The sequence below is a fragment of the Nyctereutes procyonoides genome, unplaced genomic scaffold (assembly GCF_905146905.1).
Source record: "Nyctereutes procyonoides isolate TBG_1078 unplaced genomic scaffold, NYPRO_anot_genome, whole genome shotgun sequence".
NCBI lineage: Eukaryota > Metazoa > Chordata > Mammalia > Carnivora > Canidae > Nyctereutes > Nyctereutes procyonoides.
In genome coordinates this window covers 24,666,194-24,692,496 of record NW_026575122.1, presented here as the reverse complement: position 1 = coordinate 24,692,496, position 26,303 = coordinate 24,666,194, and the positions used below count along the sequence as shown (strand labels likewise).

General features: G+C 42.1%; 1 protein-coding gene across 1 annotated transcript in view; it reads left to right on the top strand.

Annotated features, from left to right (window-relative positions):
* The window catches only part of SLC17A8 (solute carrier family 17 member 8), a 48,162-nt gene that overhangs the window by 10,719 nt on the left and 11,140 nt on the right, over window positions 1–26,303 (top strand). The window contains exons 2-9 of the mRNA XM_055336384.1: window positions 6,401–6,653; window positions 13,444–13,562; window positions 15,852–15,966; window positions 17,279–17,366; window positions 21,441–21,527; window positions 21,868–22,007; window positions 22,133–22,282; window positions 23,425–23,557. Of these exons, the coding sequence (XP_055192359.1) occupies window positions 6,401–6,653; window positions 13,444–13,562; window positions 15,852–15,966; window positions 17,279–17,366; window positions 21,441–21,527; window positions 21,868–22,007; window positions 22,133–22,282; window positions 23,425–23,557 (1,085 nt within the window). The remainder of the gene's footprint in view (window positions 1–6,400; window positions 6,654–13,443; window positions 13,563–15,851; window positions 15,967–17,278; window positions 17,367–21,440; window positions 21,528–21,867; window positions 22,008–22,132; window positions 22,283–23,424; window positions 23,558–26,303) is intronic.

Genomic DNA, 26,303 nt, shown 5'->3' with positions numbered 1-26,303 from the left:
AATACTAGCATATTGCGGCTTAGAGAGGTCAAGTGGCTTGGCCAAAGTCATGGATCTAACACATGGGAGAGACAGCACTCAGCCTCTCTCATTCCAGAGTCCATTCTCTTAAATTCTTTCCTCTACTGGGTTGTCCACAGTGTCTGGGTCAAGGGCCAAAAAATAACAGAAGGCAGAGGGCAAGGTGACAGGATAATCGCTGAGACAAAACACAGCCCCGTGAGCTAGGAAGCACACCTGAGAGGGAACCAATAGACCTGATAGTCAAAAGAAAGCCTTCTCCCCTTGCCTCTACCCTCTTCGGGCTGTGTGGTCTTGGCCAATTCACTCTTTCTTTCTGGAGTATAGTTATATTTGTGTCAAATGGAAGTATTAGGTTTCTTATATATTCCTGAGCCGTTTTAACCATAATGAGGTCATTATATGAAATGGGAAGAGAGAACTGAATTAGCTTTATACAACTATTAGTGTAGTTGTAATTTATTATGTTTTAGCCAATACTACTAGTACTGTTGTGATGGGATGTCAAAATTAGAGCATCAATTTTCCATGCTCTACAGATTATATATATTCTGATGCCAGAAAATTCATGGTGACCACTGGAACTGCACATTATAAATAGTCCTGTGACTCAAATGATTCTTGGCCTTCAATATAAGTGGTAATACATGGCATCAATGCTCAGTCTAGCAGCATGGACTCATTAAATGATGGTGGGTATTAATGTAATAAAGGTAGCTGATATATATTGATTTTTTTTACGTGTGTTAAGTTCTGTTCTAAATGGTCTAAATATAATATCCACTTAAGATTATCATAAGAAGAACCTCACAAAGAAGAAACTATTTTTATAATTCCTAGGTTACAAATGAAGAAACAGAAGTCCACAGAGGTTAAGTAGGCCAAAGTCACACAGCTAAGTAAGTGGAAGAGTAAAAATTCAAACTAAGTCACACTGGCTTAGAAGCTACGGTTTGGGTTTAGGGTGGAGAAGAAATGAAGCCTCCAGGATTTGGCTGGAGGATTTTTGCCTGAGCAACCAGAGGAACAAAATTATTATTACTTGGGATGGGAAAGATTTCAGGAATTAATTTTTTTTTTAGGGAAACTTAGTCTGGAAATGTTAAGTTTGAGATGCTGATTATGTGTCCAAGGAGATGTCAAATAAGTCTATATATGAAAGTTGGAATCTGTCACCATATGCATGGTATTGAAAACCTACAGATGGGATAAGATCACCTACAGAGTGTAGATGGAAAACCAAAGAGATCTGTGAGCTGAGTCCTGGGCATCCTAAGGTTTACAGGTCAAGGAAGTAGAGAGTAAGTAAGTAAGAGACAAAACAGAAGGAGTGGTCAGAGAATTAGGAGGATGAGCACATGAGTGTAGTTTCTAGGGAGAAAAAAAAAAGGAAGAAAGAGTGATCAGTTGCATTAAGTCTACTGATAGGCTGACTATATGAGGACCTATGATGACATTGAGCAAAGGAAGGCATTTTTTTTTAATTGGTGTTCAATTTACCAACATACAGAATAACACCCAGTGCTCATCCCGTCAAGTGTACCCCTCAGTGCCCGTCACCCATTCACCCCCACCTCCCGCCCTCCTCCCCCTCCACCACCCCTAGTTCATTTCCCAGAGTTAGAAGTCTTTATGTTCTGTCTCCCTTTCTGATATTTCTCACACATTTCTTCTCCCTTCCCTTATATTCCCTTTCGCTATTATTCATATTCCCCAAATGAATGAGAACATACACTGTTTGTCCTTCTCCGGTTACTGTGGCCAAGTTCAAAAAGGGTGTTGCCTGAGTTCTCCTCTGGGATTTTGATGGAATCTTGTCTCACATTTAGATCTTTCATCTATTTTGAGTTTATCTTTGTGTATGGTGCAAGAGAGTGGTCCAGTTTCATTCTTCTGCATGTGGATGTCCAATTTTCCCAGCACCATTTATTGAAGAGACTGTCTTTCTTCCAGTGGATCGTCTTTCCTCCTTTGTCGAATATTAGTTGACCATAAAGTTCAGGGTCCACTTCTGGGTTCTCTATTCTGTTCCATTGATCTATATGTCTGATTTTGTGCCAGTACCACACTGTCTTGATGAACACAGCTTTGTAGTACAACCTGAAATCTGGCATTGTGATGCCCCCAGATATGGTTTTCTTTTTTAAAATTCCCCTGGCTGTTTGGGGTCTTTTCTGATTCCACACAAATCTTAAAATAATTTGTTCTAAGTCTCTGAAGAAAGTCCATGGTATTTTGATAGGGATTGCATTATACGTGTAAATTGCCCTGGGTAACATTGACATTTTCACAATATTAATTCTGCCAATCCATGAGCATGGAATATTTTTCCATCTCTTTGTGTCTTCCTCAATTTCTTTCAGAAGTGTTCTGTAGTTTTTAGGGTATATTTTGAGAACCATTTGAATGGTAAATGGTTCTCCAACCTTTTATTTTCAGGTTGTAGGTGTCCTTCTGTCTAAAATGAGTCTCTTGTAGACAGCAAATAGATGGGTCCTGTTTTTTTATCCAGTCTGAAACTCTGCGCCTTTTGATGGGGTCATTAAGCCCATTCACGTTCAGAGTTACTTGAACTTCTTCTTAAAGGGGAGTTTTAAGAGTCCCCCTTAAAATTTCTTGCAGAGCTGGTTTGGAGGTCACATATTCTTTCAGTTCCTGCCTGTCTTGGAAGCTCTTTATCTCTCCTTCCATTTTGAATGAGAGCCTTGCTGGATAAAGTATTCTTGGTTGCATGTTCTTCTCATTTAGGACCCTGAATATATCCTGCCAGCCCTTTCTGGCCTGCCACGTCTCTGTGGAGAGGTCTGCTGTTACCCTAATATTCCTCCCCATGAAAGTCAGGGACTTCTTGTCTCTTGCTGCTTTAAGGATCTTCTCTTTATCTTTGGAATTTGCAAGCTTCACTATTAGATGTCGAGGTGTTGAACGGTTTTTATTGATTTTAGGGGGGGATCTCTCTATTTCCTGGATCTGAATGCCTGTTTCCCTTCCCAGATTGGGAAAGTTTTCAGCTAGGATTTGTTCAAATACATATTCTGGCCCTCTGTCCCTTTCGGCGCCCTCGGGAACCCCAATTAAACGTAGGTTTTTCTTCCTTAGAGTGTCATTTATTTGCCTTAATCTGTCTTCATGGTCCCTTAATTGATTGTCTCTTTTTTCCTCAGTTTCCCTCTTTGCCATTAACTTGTCTTCTATGTCACTCACTCGTTCTTCCACCTCGTTAACCCTCGTCGTTAGGACTTCTAGTTTGGATTGCATCTCATTCAATTGATTTTTAATTTCTGCCTGATTGGATCTAAATTCTGCAGTCATGAAGTCTCGTGAGTCCTTAATGCTTTTTTCTAGAGCCACCAGTAGCTGTATAATGGTGCTTCTGAATTGGCTTTCTGACATTGAAGTGTAATCCAGATTTTGTAACTCTGTGGGAGAGAGGGCTGTTTCTGATTCTTTCTTTTGAGGTGAGGTTTTCCTTCTAGTCATTTTGCTCAGTGCAGAGTGGCCAAAAACAAGTTGTATTGGAACACGGGGGAGTATCACTGGTCCGTCCAGCTGGTCTTCTGGGGGAGGGGCCTGCTGTGCTGATTTTCAGGTGTTAGCACTTGGGGGAGCTGCTCTGCCCCTGCCTGCTGCCGGGCTCAGCGGGGGTTGTTTACCCCGTCAGGCCCCAGGAGGAACAGCCGCAGTTGCTATGGCAACTCTGGAAGCCTGGATTCAGCCTCCGCAGGAACTACGGGCTCGGGGCTCTCGGTTCTCCGTCCGCAGGGCCTGGAGGCTCCGGGGCGGGGCCGCTGATCTGCTCAGCTCGGGGCAGGAGCGTCCTCGCTGTCCTGGGCCCTCCCGGCCTCTGCCTGTCCCGGGGGAGGCCGGATCCTGGGCTGTGTCCCGGCGCCCTGTGCTCCGGGGCCTGCGCTGTTGGATTCGCGCTCCCGCCCCGCAGCCCCCTCCGCGGAGCCGCCGCCCGAGCCCCTCCGAGCTGCTCCGGTCCCCGCCGTGCGCGCTGCAGCCCTTAGGGAGCTCGGCGCACTCTCCGGGCGCGCAGGTGTCTGTTAGTGTCCCAGGGAGCCCGAGGGCATCCCCGCCCTCCTGGGTCCTGCTCCAACTCCCTGCGAGCCCCTTTCCGCCCGCCCGGGAAGGTTGGTGCAGCTCCTGCTCCTCCGGGACGGGGCTCTCCTGTCCTGGGGACACTCGCCCCGGCCTCAGCCCGGCTCCTCGCGGGGCCCCTCCCCCTCGGAGGCCTTTTGTTTCTTTATTTCTTTTTCCCCGTCTTCCTACCTTGATAGAAGCGTGAACTCTTCTCACTGTAGCGTTCCAGCTGGTCTCTCTTTACATCTCAGGCCGAATTCGTAGATTTTCAGGATGGTTTGAAGGTTATCTAGGTAATTTGGTGGGGACAGGCGATTTGGGGACCCTGCTCTTCCGCCATCTTGCCCCTCCCCCAAGGAAGGCATTGATGATCTTAAAAAGAGGAGTTTTGGTGGAGAGGTTGGGGGATACCCGGTTGGAATGGGCACAAGAGACAATGGGAGGTGGGGAATTGAAGATAGTGATGTCCGATTTTTCTAAAAAAAAAAAAAGAAGATGAGAATGGGGGTAGCTGGAGGAGAAAGTATTTTTATTTTATATTTTGATGTGATGTGGGAGAAATAAACATATTTGTAGACAGTAGGGATGAACTAGTAAAGGGGAGAAAATAATTGGTGAGTAATGGGAGTGGGAATTTCTGGAACAATATCCTTGAGTAGATAAGAGGGGGTGAGATCTGGTGCCCAGGGTGAGAGGTTGGCTTTGGGTAGAAGCTTGGATGATTACCAGAGAAAACCTAGAGAGCATCAGCATAAATGCAGGTAGGTAGGTGGGTACGTTGAGACGTTGTTGAAGTTCTCTTCTGGTTATTGCAGCGCGCTCATCCATGTATTAAACCAGCACTCTGAGCTCAGTTAAAATTGAAAGCTCCTTCCCTTGTTTTATCATTGCTCCCTGCTTTGATTTCAACAAAATTTGCATCATCTAGTAATTATGTCTCCTCGTCTTTCTTCCTCACCAGCTAAGAGCTGAAGAAGGGCAGAGAACATGTCACATTTTTTATTGCTCCCCAACACTTGGCATAGTGCCTGACACACAGTGTGCACTCAATAAATATTTGATGGATTGGATTGAATCTAGTATACTTTTTTCTCTATACACATACTTTAAACTTGATTTTGCTTGAGTCTTAAGAAGCTATCAAAATCATATTCTCTATGGATCGGTAGTCAGATTATTTGTGTTTCAATCTATTCTCTTAATTATTGTATTAGCCATTTATTACTGAATTCAATATTCATGAAAACTTACAAGCTTTCCTGATTTTTACAAAAACTTGGACCTTAATTGGGCCTTAGGAAATCCTCAAAAGTGTTACAATATGTGAGAAGATGCAAATAGCTCCCTTTCTAATTGACATAGTGTCCAGTTTGCCCAATTCTTATTTATTTATTTATTTATTTTTAAAGATTTAATTTATTTATTCATGAGAGAACACAGAGAGAGGCAGAGACATGGGCAGAGGGAGAAGCAGGCTCCCTGTGGGGAGCCCGACATGGGACTCGATCCCAGGACCCTGGGATCCTGACCTGAGCCGAAGGCAGGCACTCAACCATTGAGCCACCCAGGGGCCTCTCTTTTTTATTTTTATTTTTTTAAAAAGGCAAATTCACTGTAATTGACACACCATAATATGAACGGATAGAAGTCAATGAAAAATCCTAGCATCTGGTTAACAGATTCCAGAGGATCAGATCACCTCCTTAGAAGAGCCTCCTAGAAACAAAGGATATACCACCACCTGGGTATATACTGTGATGGAAAATGTGCCCCCCTGCTTCTACCTTTTATTAAGATTTAGATAAAGAGGAAGAAAAGAATCCACAAATGGATTGATTTGCTACTGTATATCTTTTTAGCAAGCTTCGGGTGACACTAAAATCAAGGTCAAGTGCAATTGTTAGCTTGGTCATGCAACGTGCGTGGTCTGTCAGTACTCTTCCAGCAGGAAATTCAGTAAAGCATTTTGTTTAGGATACAGACTTGCACTTGGACTTGCATCCCACTCAATGGACTTCGTTCCCTGATCCATATAATGGCAAGATAGCACCATCTATGTCATGGAGTAGTTGTGAGCTTTAAATGACCTAATGCCTATAAAAGTACAATCCAATATCCAGAATATCAGTAATTTTAGCCATTATTATTTGCTTTAATGACTATAACACCTTTTAAAAATGCAGGCTGCATCCTACTTTGGGTTTCCCTTTTTCTTCTTTCGTACATCTTTTCTTTTTGCCTAGTATACTCCCTTTTTCCTGGCCTTTCTTCTCTGACCATTTTTCTTCCACTCTAGAAAAATCGATGGGACCAACGAGGAAGAAGATAACACTGAGCTGAATGAAGAAGGAAGGCCAGTACTGACTTCCAGGCAGAGGTCACCACTCTGCAACTGCCACTGCTGTGGCATCCCCAAGCGTTACATCATTGCCATCATGAGTGGGCTGGGATTCTGCATTTCCTTTGGGATTCGGTGCAATCTTGGAGTTGCCATAGTGGAAATGGTCAACAACAGCACTGTATATATTGATGGAAAACCAGAAATTCAGGTCAGTGTCAATGTTTGGTGGGAGCTTTTTTGTCCATAGCTGTGCAAATGCCTTGTTATAGGAAAGAAAGCTCTGCACTTCTTCCATTGATGTGACAAAAAATGGAGAATGGCTATCGTGTACCAGGCGCTGTGAATAGAAGGGAAGGGAAGGGGAAGGGAATAGAAGGATCAACAGCACAGGCTGGGTCCTTGTTCTCATAGAGATGTTCAAGTAAATAATCATAATCCATGATTGTAGGTGCTATGTTGGAGGTGTTCAGAATGTGTGGGGTCATATAGGAGGATGCTGGACCAGACTTTGATATTGTGAAAGAATTCCTAGAGAAAGTAAAGTGATGGCTGGCTCTGAAAGATGAGGAATTGACAGACTAGGAAAGTTTTGGTGAAGTGGGAAGAAGAGTATTGAAGAAAAAGGAATATCATGTGTGAAAGACTGTAGGAGAGAAGAGGGAGAAAGAGAGAGACAGAAAGAAAGAGAGAGAGAGAAAGGGAGAGAGAGAGAGAAAATGGTGTGTTTAGGAACTGAGATAGGAGTTCATCTTTTCTGAGCCCTGGACCCCTTTGGCAACCTGCTGTAGACTTACGACCCCTTTGTCAAAATAATATTTTAAGTTCCTAAAATAAAATGCATGGAATTATAAAGGAAACCAATTATATTAGAATACAGATGTCAAAGTATTTAAAAATAAAATTAGTGATAGAGAAACATATGGGCTTCTTTGTGAACACATCAGGTGACAAAAGTCTAGCAATGAGCTAAAATTACTGTAACTTTGAAGTCTGATGTATAAACTGTAGTTTAAGATAGTGATGACAACTGTCATAGGAACAGATTTATAATCTCCACTAGTGATGGAGTCACAGGTCCTGATCATACTACTGTGATTTGTTGCCTACAGTCATGATCACAGGAAATGCTAAATTTCAGCTAGCAGTTGTGAAAATAAAAATGCTGATTTTTCCCATCAAAGTTCACAGATCTGCGGGATTCCATCCTTGGACTCGAGGCTGAGAACCCCGGTTAAGAGTGTCGAGCATGAGTGAGCAGCAAGGGAGGGAGACACCAGTGTAGTTTTAGGCCAGGTAAAGCCTGGTGAAGCCACGTAGGGAGTCATGGGTGGGCTTTGGGCAGAGAAGCGATATGATGGAAACTGTTCCAGAATGACCTCTGCCCAATCCACTTAGTCCCCCAGTGGATTGGGATTGAAAGTGAGTGGAAGCAGGAGGACTAGTTCAAGGGATGCTGTGGTCGTAAACAAGCATACACTGATGGGACTTCAAAGCATTGTTTTTATGAATCACTGGAAAGAGACAATTTGGCTCGTTTCTTAAGTGGTAGGCCTAGAAAAGTATTGAGGCTACAGGGAAAAGATGAAATATGTATGCCTGGTGGATGCCTGGGTGGGCACATATTTCGTTGTACGGGACACACACGCCGATGGAACTCATGTGGTGATACATGCAGGTCTCAGAGAGGCAATCTGATCATTCGCTGATCCCTGCCCCTGTGTGGAGAAACACTTCAGTCAGAGTTTCCCAAACTGGTGTTTGGCAAGTGACTGTCGTGTAGGATGTGCCATGAAGATGATATATAGGATGGGAGCTTCTACTGTGCTGGGTCCTGTGGGAGTTTCCAGCAGGGGCCTGTGGTCCCCATTGCTTCCTGCACTTTACTGTGGAACACTTCCTGTCCTGCCGCATCTCTCAGCATCACCTGGAATAGTTCCTTCCTAGCACTGGTTTGGGAAAATCTGATTTTGATCCATTAAAAAGAAGTCTTTATTTGGCCCTGCAAGCCTTTTTCTTCTTTTTTTGTTTTCTTTTTTCCCTTTTTTCCTTTTAGCTAAGAGATGATTTTGTCAGATGAAAAGAGCACAATGGAAAGTCTTGTAGCCTCCTTTTGATGCCGCAGCTGAATTTGTTCCAAAAGGATATGCTAGTTGTTTATTTTTTGGTGGGGAGGGAGGTGCAGAGGTGTGATGGGGCAAGCCATGCATTTTTTAAATAAAGAATGATGTATATTAGCGAGTTTTCAGATGGGTATCACATGCATTCTCCCAACCTTTTGTGAGCAAGGCCAGCTAATTAAAACTCGTCTGCCGAAGCCCAGATCAAAATGAGATGCTGGTTTGCATTTGTTTGTTGCCTGGAAAGACAGGCCTAGGTCAACAGAGTCTGCTTTGAGGCCTATGGAAAAGACATTCTAATAAAACCCAAGGAACAATGCTAGTTTATGTTCTCTGGTTTCTATGGTTTTCCCTCTGGAGTCTTAGGGACACTGATTGGGATCTAAAATACACTTTGCATCATTCCTTCTGGTCTCCAAAAATAGGAGTTTGGTAGTATTTCCAAAGGTCTAGGACAACTCCACTTTGTAGCAGGCCGTTTCTCTCTTGCTCAAACAGAACAAAGCTCACATTTCATCTGAGCGTGTTCAAGCCGATGACAGATTTCACTAATTATATTAAGAAAGTCTCTGCATGACTAATATTTCTGATTATTTGGTTTTTCATTTTATGGAGGGAAAACTAGATATCCTTCACTGAGATGTTTTTAAACCCTCATTTTCAAAAGAGGGAGAGAAGGAGGCAGTATGAGTCTCTAGGTCTTAAACAGGGTAGTTTCAGCTGATGTGTGACTACCCACATTTAGCGTAATAATTATGAATTTTAAAACATGTGGATCACTTAGAACAGCATCTGGCACATGGCAAGCAATAAATGACTGATGTTTAAGACACTTAAGAAACTTTAACATTCAGGAGAAGTCCAAACCCCTTCCCATTAATCACGAGTCCTGCAGAGTTAAGAGGACGGGCTTTGGAATTGGCCAGACCTTGTCTCGAACTTGACTTCTTTTGCTTATTAGCTTTGGGACCTTGAGCCAAGTTGCCGTTATGTCCTGGTCAGGGACTGCTGGTTGCAAGGAAGAGAAATGCAGCAAGACCTGGCAAGTTCAATAGGGAATTCTGGTGGGGCTGTAGGGGAGCTCATGAGAGTGAAAGGCCAAAAGCAGGTCTGAGGTGTATATATGTATAGTCCATGCCCTGCCCAGGGGTCCTGGGGTCCTGGCTGTTGTCCAGGAGGGGCGGAAAAGGGGTCCTCCCCTAGTTCTTTCCAAGGCATAGATAGAGGCTCTGCCGGGAAGGGCAGAGGGGAGCTGGCTCTCCTGGACCTACAAAATCCTTAGCTACAGTGTCCAGCCTCCCGGCTCCACGTGGTCCCTCATCTGCTTCTCTCTGAGTATGCTTTTCTGTCCCAGGTCTCTCCAGGGAGAGAGACTTTTCCTTTTCCATGGCTTCCCACTGTCCTCCAAAGCTGGAGTGTCTTGCCTCACTTGGCCCTGACTAAAAAGGGATTGGTTTCAGCTCAAGTCTTCAGTGCTGTCTAATTCCTGAGTGTGGATTGGAGAGAGAGATGGAGACAGAGAAAGACAGAGAGAGAGACATGGAGAGAGATAGAGACAGAGCCTAATTGGCCAGACATCCAGTCAGCAGGGGATAGACCCGGGGCACTGAGGTGGGGCAGGGGGCGGTGAGGGTGGGGAATGCTTTCTGAAGGAGATGGGAGCCTGGAGGCAGGAACAGACATTTCTAGCAATTCTAGACCCTCATTGTCCTTATTATAAACTGGGAATAAAAGGCCTGCTCTGCATATTGCAGGAGACAATTTGGTGCTAACTAGTAAGTACTTCTATTAGATTCCTAAAGCTGCTCTAACAAATTACCTCAAACATGGTGACTTAAGACAACTGAAATCTATTCTGTCTCAGATGTGGAGACCAGAAATCTGAAAGAGTGTCAGCAGGGCCACACTTGCTCTCCAGGCTCAGCAGAAGAACTGCCCCCCCTTGCCTTTTCCAGTTTTGGGGGCTCTCAGTGCTCCTTGGCTTGTGGCAGCATCACTCCCATCCCTACCCCTGTCTTCACCTGCACTCTTCCTCTTCTGTCTCAAACCTCTCTCTGCCTTTCTCTTGCAAGAACATGTGTCTTTGGATTTAGAGCCCAACTAGATAATCCCGGATAATTTATCTCAAGATCCTTGATTTCTATCACATCAACAAAGCCTTTTTCCTGAAGAGGGTAGCATTCTTAGGTTCCAGAGATTTTGCGTGTAAATCTTTTGGGGGCCATTCTTTACACAATACCTGACACTGTGGTTGGCTTATCATAATGGCGCAAACCTGGGGCCATTATGATTCTAATGGAGCTCCAGCGGTGATGGAAGTCAGTTCTGGGCAGGCCCAAGTGCTTTTAGTCATGTATCCTATCCTTCAGAGATTACCTGAAAGCACCATCTCCTCAGAAGGAAAAGTATGAACAGGGGACATCATGATTGGTAATTAGCCTCTGGGTGATGTGGATCCTTGGTTCCCTGGGTCATTCTGTGACTCAAGACAAAGAAGTCTAGTCTTTATTTCTTAGTAAGAAAGGTCTCTACAAGCAAAGCAAAGAATGTAGTTTTTTGGGTCAGGTGGATAAGAGATCTTGATCCTGGCTCCCCTTGTAACTAGTTGTATGACCTTGGGCGAGTAAGTTAATGTCTCTAAGCCTCAATTTCCTCCTCTAAAGAAGAAGAGCCAATAATCACCTCTGGGTGTTCTAAGAATTAAGAGAGGAAATATATGGACAGTACCTCAAAAAATTATGTCCCCCTTCTGCTCCAAACTCCAAATGGTTTCCATCTTTCTTTGAGGAAAAGCCAAGGTCTTCTTGGTGACTTAAAGGGCCTGTCATCATTTGGACTGCTCCCACTTTAACTCCTTTTCTCATGTCACTTATTATCCCCCAGCTCTCCTGACATCTTGCTGTTCCTCCAACCTCAGGGCTTTACACTTGCTATTTCTCTGCCTTGAAAGTTCTCTCAGATGATCAACAGCATGATTTGCTCCCTTCTTTCCTTTAGAGCTTGACTCAAAAATCACCTCCTCAATGAAGCCTTCCCTCCCTCTTATCCAGCACTTCCAGTCCCCTTCTCTGCTTAAGTTTTTTCTCCTCGTCCCCAGTCACCATCTAACAGGGTCTATACTTGTTTACTATCTGCTGTCCCTACTGGCATCTTCGCAAAGACAGCAAATACTGTTGTCCTCCTGTTCACGGTTGCATCCTCAGGGCCTAGAACAATGTGTGGCATATAGTAGCACAAAATAAAAATTTGGTGAGCTGATTTGAATGAATGATTATTAGCTTCAGTTTACCCCCCCCCTTTTTGAGTAATCTCTATGCAATATGGGCTTGAACTCATGCCCTTGAGATCAAGAGCTGCATGCTCTACCAACAGAGCCAGCCAGGCACCCCAGTTTCGTTTTTACTCTCAAACTTCAATTTTCTAATTAGTAAAATGGGAAATATGGCAAACAGGACAGGCCAATGTTACACAGGACTGTGATCGCCCAGAACACAGAGGCAGTTCTTGTTTGCATTAGTATTTATACCATCTAGCACCTGACCTGGCATGCAGGAGGCACTCGGTGAATGTTGAATAAATGAGCAAATAAATATGTAACAACTTGTGATGGGAAAATAAACCAACAAAAGTTTATTTTTTAAATTTTTTTTAAATTTATTTATTTATGATAGTCACACACAGAGAGAGAGAGGGGCAGAGACACAGGCAGAGGGAAAAGCAGGCTCCATGCACCGGGAGCCCGATATGGGATTCGATCCCGGGTCTCCAGGATCGCGCCCTGAGCCAAAGGCAGGCGCCAAACCGCTGCGCCACCCAGGGATCCCTTTTTTAAATTTTTTTTTTAAATTTATTTACCAACAAAAGTTTATAAGGCATACATCTTGATAACTAAGAACCCCTCCTCTGTAATTGGAACACCTGCATTTTGATATCATTGCCTTTTTTAAAAAAAAGATTTTATTTTTAACTAATCTCTATAACCCAGCGTAGGGCTTGAGTTGTTAAACCTGAGATCAAGAGTTGCATGGTCTAGGGACCGAGCCAGCCAGGCACCCCAATGCTTTACAAAGCCATTCATGGATTCATTCATTTGGCAAATATTTCCTTGCACCTTCTATGTTCCAGTAATTTATTTTAAGTACTAAAGCTATAAAGTCAAAAGGACGTGGCCGCCACCTTAGAGTTGCTTGCCCTAGTGTGGGAAATGGATGTGTGAATGGCTAGTTTGAGAACAGCACTGGGCACAGGCTATGGCTGTAAGGACAGAGGTCTCTGGGACAAGTGAGGACAAAGTGACCACTTCAAAAGGGAGCTGGGGAGCTTCCCCAGAAGGAGGTACATTTGCAATGAATCTGAAAAAAGTGACTTTATTTGGGAAGAAAATGAAGAAAGGGGGTTTGGCCCTGGAGAATCACATTTTCTTTTTCCTTTTTAAAGATTTTATTTATTCATTCACGAGAGACACAGAGAGAGAGAAGCAGAGACACAGGTAGAGGGAGAAGCAGGATCCCTGCAGGGAGCCTGATGCGGGACTCGATCCCAGGATCCGGGATCACGCTCTGAGCCAAAGTTGATGCTCAACTGCTGAGCTACCCAGATGTCCTGATAATCACATTTTCAATAGTTTAAGAGTTGTCTCATTATATATATGTGTTTGCATTTAAGTTTGTACACAATCTCTCTTTGCTTTCACTAGAAGACAAACTCAATGGCAGGAGGGAGTTTGTTGTGCTTGTTGTTTGTTGTGAAGCCCTCCACAAATATTTGTTGAATAAAGGAAGGAAAGAAGGCCCTTGTGGGGTTATTATGTAGGATCATCAGTGAAAAATGATGGTGAAGTGTTTTCTTACAAACGCAACTGTATCTGATTTTTCATTTCAGACAGCACAGTTTAACTGGGATCCAGAGACAGTGGGCCTCATCCATGGATCTTTTTTCTGGGGTTATATTGTGACACAAATTCCAGGTGGTTTCATTTCAAATAAGTTTGCCGCTAACAGGTAAGGTAAACTGATATCACATGAATGTGGTGCAGATCATGACATGATTTTGTGTTTTTAAAAAATCTGCATAGTTCTCTCTCAATTTGGAGATGCAGAATGAGAGACAGGAACCATTCCAATAGGTGTGATCCACAGATATTAATATGATTCTGTTCTTACAAGTCTCTTTTTATTTACTTTTTTGTCTAATTTATCTTGCAATTCATGATTATGTAGTAAAAAGAGCAATTGAATCTGAGTCAGAAGAAATAGTTCCTGGACCCTAAATAACTCACAAGGTGACCTCTACTGAGTCACTTTTTTTCCTTCTCTGGGTCTGTTTCCTCATCTGTGAAATAAAGCATGGTTTAGACTGTGTTAGAGTTTCCTTTGATAAGTGACATTCTGCGATACGTGTACTACGTTTAGATAGTCCAGTATCACACAGATTTTGGGGGCTTGCCTCTAGCTTGCAAGATGTCTTTAATGCCCTTGAAATTCTTTAGTAGGTGCTTGAGCAATTAAAAGTATCCAAGACAAAATAAATAAATAAATAAATAAAAGTATCCAACACAGAATGAGCCATCCCAAGGAGCAGTTGAGTTCTCTATCACAGAGGTATTCAAACAGAAGAAGATGGCCACTTGGAGGATACATAGGATGTATATATAGCAGAAAAGGAGTATATGCAATACTTCTAGTTTTCTTCCAAGTGTGTGTCCTTTGTGATTGTATGTGTGGGTTTCACGAACTGTACCTTCTTATAAAGCAGCATTTCTCAAATTCTAAAACACAACTCATTAGATGGCAATGAAATCAACATAGTGACTTACCAATGAGCATTTTCTTTTTTTTTAAATAAATTTATTTTTTATTTGTGTTCAATTTGCCAACATATAGAATAACACCCAGTGCTCATCCCATCAAGTGCCCCCCTCAGTGCCCATCACCCAGCCACCCCCACCCCCCACCCACCTCCCCTTCCACCACCCCCAGTTCCTTTTCCAGAGTTAGGAGTCTCTCATGTTCTGTCTCCCTTTCTGATATTTCCCACTCATTTTTTCTCCCTTCCCCTTTATTCCCTTTCACTATTTTTTATATTCCCCAAATGAATGAGACCATAAAATGTTTGTCCTTCTCCGATTGACTTACTTCACTCAGCATAATACCCTCCAGTTCCTTCCACGTCGAAGCAAATGGTGGGTATTTGTCGTTTCTAATGGCTGAGTAATATTCCCTTGTATACATATAAAAAAAAGAGAAAAATAAATGTATAAAATGTATAAATATGTATAAAAAAGAGAAAAATAGAAGAGATAATCAAATAGAATAAAATCGGATAGAACATATTTTAATTCATTGCACACTTAAGTATTGGTTTTTGAATATTGGTTGAGTATTGGTTTTGGTATTTGGTTTTTGAGTATTGGTTTTGAATATGTTGTGTGCAATATAAAATATATGCTGTTTTATGGGTTAAGGTAAAAAAAAAGTTTGAAAGTCCATACCATCAGATGTCTTTAATGCCCTTGAAATTCTTTAGTAGGTGCACAAGCCTGACTTTATTTACTTACGTTCTTGGCTAATTTGTGTCTTCCATTTATGGTCACTTACTGACTGTATTCTTTTCAAAAAGTGATAAAATACTGGCTCATATTGTCTCCAGGGTTACTGCCCGCATTTCTGCCATAAAAATAAATCACACATAATATTTCCCAACATGTTAAAAGGGCTGATGCATCATTAGTGTATGAAAAGGAAAGAAAACACTGCTTGTCCTCTTTTCCCAGGATGGGTGGTCGGGGCAGAGAGGAGAAGACAGGTGGCACTGGGTAGGGACCTGGGGGTTCTGACAGATACACACCCTGTGCTTGGCAGGTCCTAGGACACAGACTTCTTTCAAAGAGTATGGCCTTCTGGTCAAATGACAGCAGAGTCGTGAAGGAGGAGATATAATTCAAACATAAGAGTCAGAATGAGTCAGTTGGGTAGAACCAAGCAGAATGGTGCATCTCCTGCAAGCTCACCTCACCTTGGTCAACCTCCAGCCTTGGGGCTTCATTCAGGGAGGACGTCCCTGTACTGCCAAAAATCTGTCCATAATGGGTCTAGGGATGAGCTCAGGACTTAAAGCTACCCAACAGTTTAGCTGGGGTCACACCAGAGCCTGACATGACATCTGTTTCTCTGTTTATTAGTTTCCATGGTGATATTCCATGGGTTGTGAGGTTCATTTCCAATATTAAACCAAAGTGCCCACCCACAAAGGGAGGCTTGCTCAACTCACACAGTGTTTTGGTCCCTCAGGGTCTTTGGAGCCGCCATCTTCTTAACATCAACCTTGAACATGTTCATTCCTTCTGCGGCCAGAGTGCACTATGGCTGTGTCATGTGTGTCAGAATTTTGCAAGGTCTAGTGGAGGTAGGAGATTCCTTCTTTAACGGGTTTTGATGCCACTACCTGCAGTATGGTCCTCTAGATGATTCAGCTTCTAAAGAAAACCTGCGCTACTTAATTTTCTGATCTTCCTCCTTGTCCCGCTATTTCCCCTTCCGAGTTTTCATGACAATCATGTATACTTTAATTAAAATGCCTTGGATGATTACAAATTTATACACAATGAAGAGTCATTTCCTAGAATGTAGAATTTCACATGAGCCAGCAGCGATCTCAGAGATAATCTAACCCAACCCTTGTCATTTAATAAATAATGAGGCAGAAGCCCCGGTCCTATAGTTCATGTAGCAGGGGCCCTTTCCACAAAAACAATTTAAATGGATTTGTTAATAAATCTGTAAAATTCCTAGAGTGTAATATTACACAAAGATTTCACTCAAAGAGTTGTTGAATCCCTATGTCATACACCTGAAACTATTATAACACTGTATTTTAACTACACTGGAATTAAAAAAAAACAATAAAAAATTTTAAAAATGTGAATCTAGGAAAAAAATGCAAAAACCAGTCCTTCTTCAAGAGCAGTACAAAAACAGATGGTGGGCTAAATCAGGCCATAGTTTCCCAAGCCCTGATGTAGAGCAATGTTTCTCAAGCTCATTCACTTCTAACCTTCGTTGCTTTTGTCATATCCATGTACAATTTGTGCTTTGTTTGCCTACAGTGTTTCCTTAGATCAATTCATTAAAAAAAAACAACAACAAAAAAAAACAAAACCACACACCAAAAAATAACCTCATAGTAAGCAACAATATTTTTGAAATCATGGGTTTCACATGCCAGGTACCTTTTTTCTAAACCCTATTAGAATTTTTCTAAACCCTATTAGAGTATATTTACACCAATTCTGATAAAAAAAAATGTAGTTTGTTGTAGCAACTCAAATCCAATTCTAGTACCACACTTTGGGAAATTCTGGTGGGTGAAAAGAACATGATATGCACAGCCATGAAGAGTAGAATGTACTCACTCAATGGCTCTTAGCCTCAGATTCTGTATCTTGGAATGAGGGGATGGACCAGCTGATTGCAGAAATCCCTTTCTGCACCAATATTCTATAATAATATGGACTATAAAGGCCCTTTCCTCACCATTCTTATGTTTGAACTGATATTCAAATTGCAGCATCTGTGCCATGAGTTAAAATAGCTGACACAAGCTATTTATGAATTGGGTTTTTATACTGTAGCCTCTCTTAAAGAAGCAAGATCCACATTTTAAACACCAACAGAAACTGTAGTCAAGTCAAAAAGTCTATTTTCAACTGTTTCACCAGGGTGTGACCTACCCAGCCTGCCATGGGATGTGGAGTAAGTGGGCACCACCTTTGGAGAGAAGCCGACTGGCCACAACCTCTTTTTGTGGTAAGTGTATTGGAATCATAAGTTTTACTTAGGGAAGCTTTGGCTTCATGTGAAGACCCTACTATGTAGAATTTCTTTTGTTCACATAACAGAAGTCCAGAGGTGAGTGACTGCTGGTGTTGGTTTTACTGCTCATGATCTAGCATGTTATGACTTTCTACTCCACTGTCCTAGGAGTGATAGCTTTTTACTCTCACACTTGTTCCTCAGGTTCACAAAGTGGCTGTTAGAGCTCCAGGCATCAAGTCCACATTCAAGGCAGGAAGAAGTGGAGATGGTTGTCCTAACCACATCTGTTCCTATTATCAGCAAAGCAAAAGCTTTCCCAAAACCCTTAGCAGGCCTCTACATAGTTCCTTGGCCCTAATTGTGTCATATGTTTCATCAACTGCAGAGGCAGTGAGGTAACCAAGTGCAAGCTTTTCCAGCACTGTTAGTAGAGAAAGGTGGAAAAGAAGGGGTAGGAAGTGGTTGTTGAATGAGCCAACAAATGGTATTTGTTGAAGTCAAAAGCAGAAAGGAGAGAATCATCAAGTATCTTGCTCTTGTTTTTAGATAGAGAAACTGAAACTAAAGTGTAAAGTTAATTTCATTGAATGGAAAATGAGGTTCAAGGTCACATTGGGCATGAAATGGGAGCTAGACCACCTGAGTCTTAATTCAGAACTTTCCTCACTACACATACTATGTACATGTTATAGGACAGATCTGTTAATTAATTTTTGCCATTATAGTCCAGATGAAAAAGAAGCCATCCACCTCACCTGAAAGTATGTCAGTGGTCCTTAAGTAGTGAGGTGACTTTAATTCCTGGGTGACCCACCTTCACCTTGATGAGGTTGTCTTACTCCAAGTCATGGGAGTGGCCTTCTCTATATCTCTGGAATAATCAGTGTTCCAAGCGTCTACCTAGATGCCAATCAATAATTTAATGAGGACAGTGCAGGCTGACCCCATCAACGCAATTGTAAAATATATTTTCCATTTTTTTTTTTTTTAATGGAGGAAGGGGCCCAGGCAGACAAAAGTGCCTTAAGTCATGAAAGTCACAACGGGGACTGGGCAAAATTAGGATCACAATTTAGCACTGCCTTGTTTTTCGAGCTAGTGTGCCTTTCCTAGGAAACACCAACCTGTATTTCTTAGTGAAAAGGAGAAATAAAGCTTCCTCTTAATTTTTGTGAATATTTTAATTTATTTCTCTTTACCTCCTTAAATAATAATAATAAATAATATTATTATAATAATATAGAATAATATAACATATCTAGAATAATATCTAGAATAATATAAAATATCTAGAATAATGTATAAAATATTATATAATAATATTCTATATTATTATTAGTTTATTATTTTATTCTATCATACAGAATCCCTGGGACTCTGGTGTGACGTATTCACCAATATGCCCATTTTATGCCTTGCTTGGAACTGTATGTACAGCTGAGATATCTTTGCATCTTTAGCCTTTCTTGTCCTTAGAAACCATTTCTGTTCTCTTGTTTGTAGTTCAAGATCATCTCCTCTTCGACTACTGACCTTGAGCCAACTCTAGAAGAAAATAAGATTCTGACCTTGTGGATTGTCAGATCCTTGATCTTATTTTCTTTGGATGGCTTATTTACAAGGCTTTTCATTTTGATTTGCTAGCAAAGCAGGAATGACTAGCTGCCACTCCCCATTCTTAGTGTCTTTATAACCCTTAAAGGGCTGATTTAAGAAATGGTTGACTCTCAAGGAAAATACTGATCAAAGCTTTATTACTCTTCCCAGCTAAGGTGTGGCCTTGGTTTGAAAGAACAGCCAAGGAAAAATGTCATTAGAAGGAAACCCTAATTTGGGGTTAATCAGTTCTTACCAAAAAAGTAGTGGAGTTGGCAGGAATGTTAGGAAATATCTAGTGCAGTAAGTTTTCCCACCTAGTAAGGACAGATTTAGGGACTCTCCTACTCCTGATGGCTACTCCCCCTCCTCATGCCACTCAACAAGCACTGGAGGGCTCCTCTGTCCTCTGCTGTCTACCTACAGAGGGATCAAAGTGCAATCAGCTCCCCCAGGGCTGTGTGGGTGGCACACCCCACTGAGGTATGCTCAGGGGCTGTGGGTGTGACAGGAGATTACAGTCAGCCATGTCTAGAAGGAGGAGGAAGAGTTTGCTAGACAGGGAAATTCAGTTTCAAGTATAAAATTTCCTCAATGAGAGAATTCTTCCTACTATGAAGAATTAAGGGGCGTTTTTGGGCAGAGGAGGCAGGATCACAGTATGCAGTAGTTATGGAAAATTAGGCTCTGGATTCCTACAGACCTGGTTCCTGCCATTCACACCTATATGGCCTCTGGCAACTTACCTCCCCTCCCCCAGCCTTGTTTTTTTTTTTCCCCAGTTCAATAGACTATTTAGCGGTGAAAGCTTGAGGCAGGATGACCAAGCTGTTAGTTATTCCAATTAGAAAAGAAACATCATAGACAAGGTGCCAGAAACCTAAGGTCTCCATAAAGCATTTCAATGGATTCAAGAGTGACTTAAAAGTATACAACAATGGAGATGACTCAAAGTAACAAGATCAACTGTTTTTAAAGGCAAGTGATAGATAGGGAAGTGACATTGGTACCAATGCCAAGGGGTTGAAAGAAGGGTTAAATAAAATCATAGGTCTAGAATCCTCAACACAGTAGTGGCCACACCGAAAGCCCCCAATGCCTCCTAGGTGGTGGATTTATCCCCTGATCCTCCCTGTCCCTGGCATTCTCCTACCCCTCATGTCCTAGAAATTTGGCCCAGGGAAGACCACCTTCTCTCCACCCACAGCAGAGTGAAGCCTGAAGCTCTTTCTAGACAAAATGCCTTGGAATGCTTGTCTTACTGGTTTGAGGAAGTCTGAGGCTGAAAAAAAAATGCATTGTCATGCTGTACATTATAGTCTCATGATAGTTGGGGTTTGTGCGGAACTAATTACAGCTTACAGAACATCTTTGTGGACAAAGTTTATTTGATTCTCAAAAATATCTCTGGGAGATAGAGATTTCATTCTCATCTTTTATCTGAGGATAATGATTCTAAGTGACTGAGAGACTCCCTCAGGGGTCATGATGTTCAAATTTAGGATCCCCAGGTTGTGCCTTTCCTGGCCAGTCAGGCCCAGCTTGGAAAGATAGGATTAATCTCTTTCTCTAGAAGGTCCCCATACTCCCATTTCTTGATGGTCTTCCTTAGCACTGAGGTTTGAGATACAGAATTTCCTGTTGCTGCTGCTCACTTTTTCTGAGCAAGAATTTTTTTCATTCACAGCCCAAAGCAAATTTCAGGTAATAATTTTTTTGGGGGGCATCCAGTGAATATTGATTGGAAGTTTTTAGGACTCATGTTTCTACAGCAGATTATCATGGAGCTGTAGAGGACAGTGGAGACCAGGCCACTGCCTTTAGCGTTCATGATCTTGTCTAGACTAGATAAATATCCACCTGTAGGTAAAGTGTTTACAAGGTTAGGTGTTTACAAAGAAATAAACTTCAAAATGGGCCCATTCCGGGGGTAGATGGAGAGCAGCCTTGCTGTTCATTCTGCCATCCTCGAATAGAACTGTTTCCTGATTTTTTTTAAAAGAAACAAAGACTCGAAAAAGTATGATTTCTTAATAGTTTGAAGTCCCTCATTTAAAGACTGAGGTGATCATTCTTCTGAACCGTGAGCTCTGAAAGGCAGATCCATGTGCTCCTTTGCTTCCTATCTTCAGCCCATAGTATTGTACCTGGTTGAATTTTTCAAATCTCTGTTAGATTTTTTTTTTTCTGATCTGTTTTTTCTATTCTTTCATGAAATTCAAAATTGCTGTGCCTGAGTCATCTTTGCCCAATCCCTCCATGGTACCTGGATAAAGTCAAAGGGTATCCAGTGACCTTTCTCTCCTGGAAGCGCTATTTTAAGGTATACTGGGAGTGTGTCCCTCTGCACGGAGGCATTCTGGCTCTTGCTCAGTTTGATCCATCTTCATTTCCACAACAGGAACTCTAGATAGGTTGAAGGGGCCTGTGTGGCAGTTGTTCAGTTTCCTCCATGTTTTCTTGTTCTAGGCTCCTATGCAGGGGCAGTGATTGCCATGCCTCTGGCTGGTGTGTTGGTACAGTACATTGGATGGGCCTCTGTCTTTTATATTTATGGTGAGTAAGTTGACTTAATGAGTTCCCATGGATGACTCATAGAGTTGGTATTTCACTGTATAATGGGGTTGGCTACGAATTTACTCTATGAAAATAGAGGTTATTAAAACAAATGTATCATACAAATGGAATACTTGTCTGCTTAGGATTCTTTTAATGCTTATATTAAAGTAGAATTCCTTAGTGAGAACAATATTGTCTTTCTTTAAATACCAGTTAACAACAACAACAGGCAAAGCAACAAAATAGTTTCTCCTAAATGAACATTGTGCCATGTGGGAATATTTAGAGACATAAGACAAGGAAACCATAACTGTAAGCCTCTTGTTTTGTACTGCAGGCATTTTTGGGATTATTTGGTACACGTTCTGGCTATTGCAGGCCTATGAGTGCCCAGCTGCTCACCCAACAATATCCAGTGAGGAGAGGACATACATAGAGACAAGTATAGGAGAAGGAGCCAATGTGGTTGGCCTCAGTGTAAGTACAGATGGAAAGATCAAGACTTATCTCTTTCTCTTTCTCTTAGTGATTGTGTTGTCCTCTTAAGAAAAATTACATGTCAATATAGTTACTAAATTTCTCATGGTATTTTTACTCTCTAGAAATTTAACACACCGTGGAAAAGATTTTTCACGTCGTTGCCGGTTTATGCAATCATTGTGGCAAATTTTTGCAGAAGCTGGACTTTTTATTTGCTGTTAATAAGTCAGCCTGCTTATTTTGAAGAGGTCTTTGGATTTGCAATAAGTAAGGTAAACACAGAGACGCTTCAAATATTCGTGAACTTTAAATCTCTTGCTTCTACTGAGAAAATCTTTGTGTGATAAAATAATTAAATTGCTGATCAAAATTCATAATGCTCCTGTGACATCAAATACCCTAGAAGTCAGACAGGTTTTACATCCTAGGCACAGTATACATAGCTATTTAATATCTTCTTCATAAGGATCAGGGCTGTATTAAGCTGCTTTTAAAGATGTATGTTCTATCCGTGCTCAAAGTGGTTTTGAAGCTAAATTCAACGACTGCATATGAGGTAAGGATACAAAGATTTCCAGAGAAGATGTTTTTGTGGGATTTCCCCCCCTATAAATTACTCGGTGAGTAGCAGTAAGGGCCTTAAAGCTCATTTTGCAGACCACCCATTTCTCTGTAATGGCAGTTGTAGCATTAAAAACCATTGCCTTGGGATCCCTGGGTGGCGCAGAGGTTTGGCGCCTGCCTTTGGCCCAGGGCACGATCCTGGAGACCTGGGATCGAATTCCACGTCGGGCTCCCGGTGCATGGAGCCTGCTTCTCCCTCTGCCTATGTCTCTGCCTCTCTCTCTCTCTTTCTGTGTGACTATCATAAGTAAATAAAAAAATTAAAAAAAAGACCATTGCCTTGTATGGTTTAGAAAGAACCTCTTTCAATATCCTCAGCCGTTGCCAATATTTCAGGGAGGAAAGATGTAGCTGGTGAAGCATAAAACATCATCATGAAAGACGACCTCCTTTCTACAAGGGAAAGAACAGCGGCCATAGAGGTCGATGCGTCCATAGCTCCCGGTACTGTCTGAAGTGACCGTGGAGAGCTAGCAGAGGCAAGTCACAGTGCTTGCCATCAGTCAAGGCTCACTCTGTGCCCAGTATTTGACTATCCTGTGCCAGGCATTATGGCAGGTGCTGGGGTTGAATGGCAGATTGGCAGATGAATACCAGTTGGGTCTACCCTCAAGGAGCTACCAATCTGGTACTTAAAATTATTCACTCATTCATTGTTTATTATAAAATTCAGGACTATCTGGGTGCCAGGTAATTAGATAATTAAACTTGGTTGGGGGGGGCAGGGAATTAGGCAAGTGAATCTCTCCAAAGCAGCTAGAAATAGCTCATTGTTCTTTATTCATTCCAGGTGGGCCTCCTGTCAGCAGTCCCACACATGGTTATGACTATCATTGTGCCTATTGGAGGACAGTTGGCTGATTATTTAAGAAGCAGAAACATTTTGACCACAACGGCTGTCAGAAAAATCATGAACTGTGGAGGTACTATGGATTTCATTGGTTGCTTAGGCAGCCTTTAGAGAATGAGGTGAAACTGAGTTGCAGAGCATGTTTTGGAGGTTATGCCGAACCATTACAAGGATCTTGGGGCACCTGGGTGGCTCAACTGGTTGAGCGTACGACTCTTGATTTTGGTGCAGGTCATGATCTCAGGGTTGTGAGGTTGAGCCCAGTGATGGCTCCATGATCAGTGGGCAGTCTGCTTCTCTCCCTTTCCCTCATCCTCTGTCCCTCCCCAGCTTGCTCTCTCTCTCTCTCTCTCTCTCTCTCTCTCTATTTCTCTCTTTCAAAGTCCATCCTCTGGCAGATACTTGAATGTCCATCACACCCCCGCCAACTGGCCATTCAGTCCAAACTTGTGCAGCCTGGGATAGGACAACTTAGCTGGCAAATCTGTACACATCTCCCAGAAATGCTTCTTTCATCTGCTCTAGGCCAAAGCCAATTTCCTGTGACATATGTTTATTTTTTATCCTTCCCATACATTCTCCCAGTCACATAATCCTTTGCTTATGTAGATATTTTCCCTTATCGCCTTCCCTTTCTACACATACAGGTTTTGGTAAGAAACCCAAGAAAGATACTTCCTCTGAATGGTCTTCTTTCCTCTCAGCATATGCTGGTGTATGGGTAGGCACACACACAACCACACCTCATTCTCTTTTCTACTTTCACTGAGTTCCTGCTTTATGTTTTGATTTTGCAAAGACAAAGTAGAAGCCATGTGATTTTCCAAAAGAGGTAGGGAAAAGTAATTCTGAACCCCCGCAATGTTTATGATTGTTCACCTTTTAAAAAATCTTCCACTTTTTCCTTATCCCTTTTTGTGTTTTTATTTATTTATCCCTTTTTGTGTTTGTGTTTTAAATTTAGCATTTATTGGATGCTTTCTGTGTATAAAATCTGACCAAGGAGTTTGGGAATAGTCTGTGGGCATCAGATCTTCCCTCAGTTTGACTGCTGGCACCAGGCAGAAATGGTTGGCTATGCCATTAACATGAACTTTTTTATAGGAGACTGAAGGTTGGCAGTGGGTGAGGGGTGAAGCTCCCTGGTGGGGGAGAGGTGAAGCTCTGTGGCACTGCATTTGTGGTAGCCAAGGTAGACAGAATAATGCTCCCCGCCCCCACCAATGTTCATGTTCTGATTCCCAGAATTTGTGGTTATGTTTACCTACATGACAAAAGGAACTTTGCAGATGTGATTAAATTAAGGATCTTGAGATGGGGAGATTATCTTGGATTATCTGGATGGATCCAGTGTAATCACGAGGTTCCTTGTAAGAGGAGGCTGGAAGCTCAGTCAGAGGAGCTAGGATGATAGAGGCAAACGTCAGTGTAATATAGCCACAAGCCAGGAATGTAGACAGGCTCTAGAGGCTGGAAAAAGCAAGAATGGGGTTTCCCTAGAGTGTCCAGAAGGAGCACAGCTCTGCTAACATTCTGATTTTAGCTCTCTAGGATCCATTTTGGACTTCTGATGTCCAGCACTGTATGATTGTTAAGTCTGTATTATTTCAAGCCACTAAATTTTTGAAAATTTGTTACAACAACAATCAGAAACTAATACAGGAGCCAAATTCCTCTCCTCTGATGATCACATTCTGGCCCAGCTGAATAGTCCCCTCCATACCAGGGCCTGAGTATTTCTTTCCATCTCTGACTTTGCTCACTCCCTTGCTCTTTACTGTGAGTTCAGCTCACCTTCACTTCTCACCCTAGTCCTCGCCACATGTCCTTCTACATGGGTTCATCTTCCCTCCTGTGAAGTCCACCTCAACCTCCAGTGACTGCTCCTTCCTGTACATATACTTGGTTGGTAACTCATCACGTCCTGCTTTATTATAGTTCTTGCAGGAAAGTGTTTTAGGCAGAGAGAGTAGCATGAGCAATGGCCTCAAGGCAGGCATGAATGTGGCATGTTAGAGCAGAAGGAAGGAAAGTCAGAATGGGTGGAGCTTAAGGAGTGAGGTAGAGAGCGACAGGAGATGGGACCAGGATGCTCGACTAGGGCCAGATCTTGGGAGGCTTCATAGATGTGCACAGAGCTTGGATTTTATTTGAAATGCCCAGGGAAGCAAATAGAGGGTTTAAAGCAGAGAAAGTTACATGATTTGATTTATGTTTTTAAATCTGAAGAGTAGAAGATAGAACATAAGAGTAAAAGAAGGGAGACCAGCTAGGAAGCTATTTCATTTATTCTGTCAAGAGAATATGGTGAGTTGAACTAAAGTGGTACCAACGGAAGTAGAGAGAGTGGGAGGGATTTCTAAATTCTCCAACCCTAACTTTCTTCTTTAAAATCTGAATAATAGTATTTACTTCCAATGATGGTTATGAATGTTAAATGGGATGATGTACAAATACACCTAGCATGGGTTCAACCTATAGAAGGTTCTCAACATATGTCAATGCCTTTTTCCTCTTCTGTGTTTAAGACACTGACAAAACAGTAGTTTTCTAAGTAAGCATTCAATAACTATATGCTATTCAAATATACCCATGGTCAAAATTATGCAACCTCTTGACCTCGAAGTTGAAAGAAAATTCTGGATTTCAACCCCACTTGCACAACTGCATCTCAAGCCACATGCCTTGAGGACTCCGAATCTATTTTATAGGACTATCTTGCTCTGTTTAATTTTGCCTCGATCACTTCAGCCATCATTCCTCCATAATCGGGAGTGTTGGTGTCAGGTGGTGGTGGTGATGAGAATTCTCAACAATTT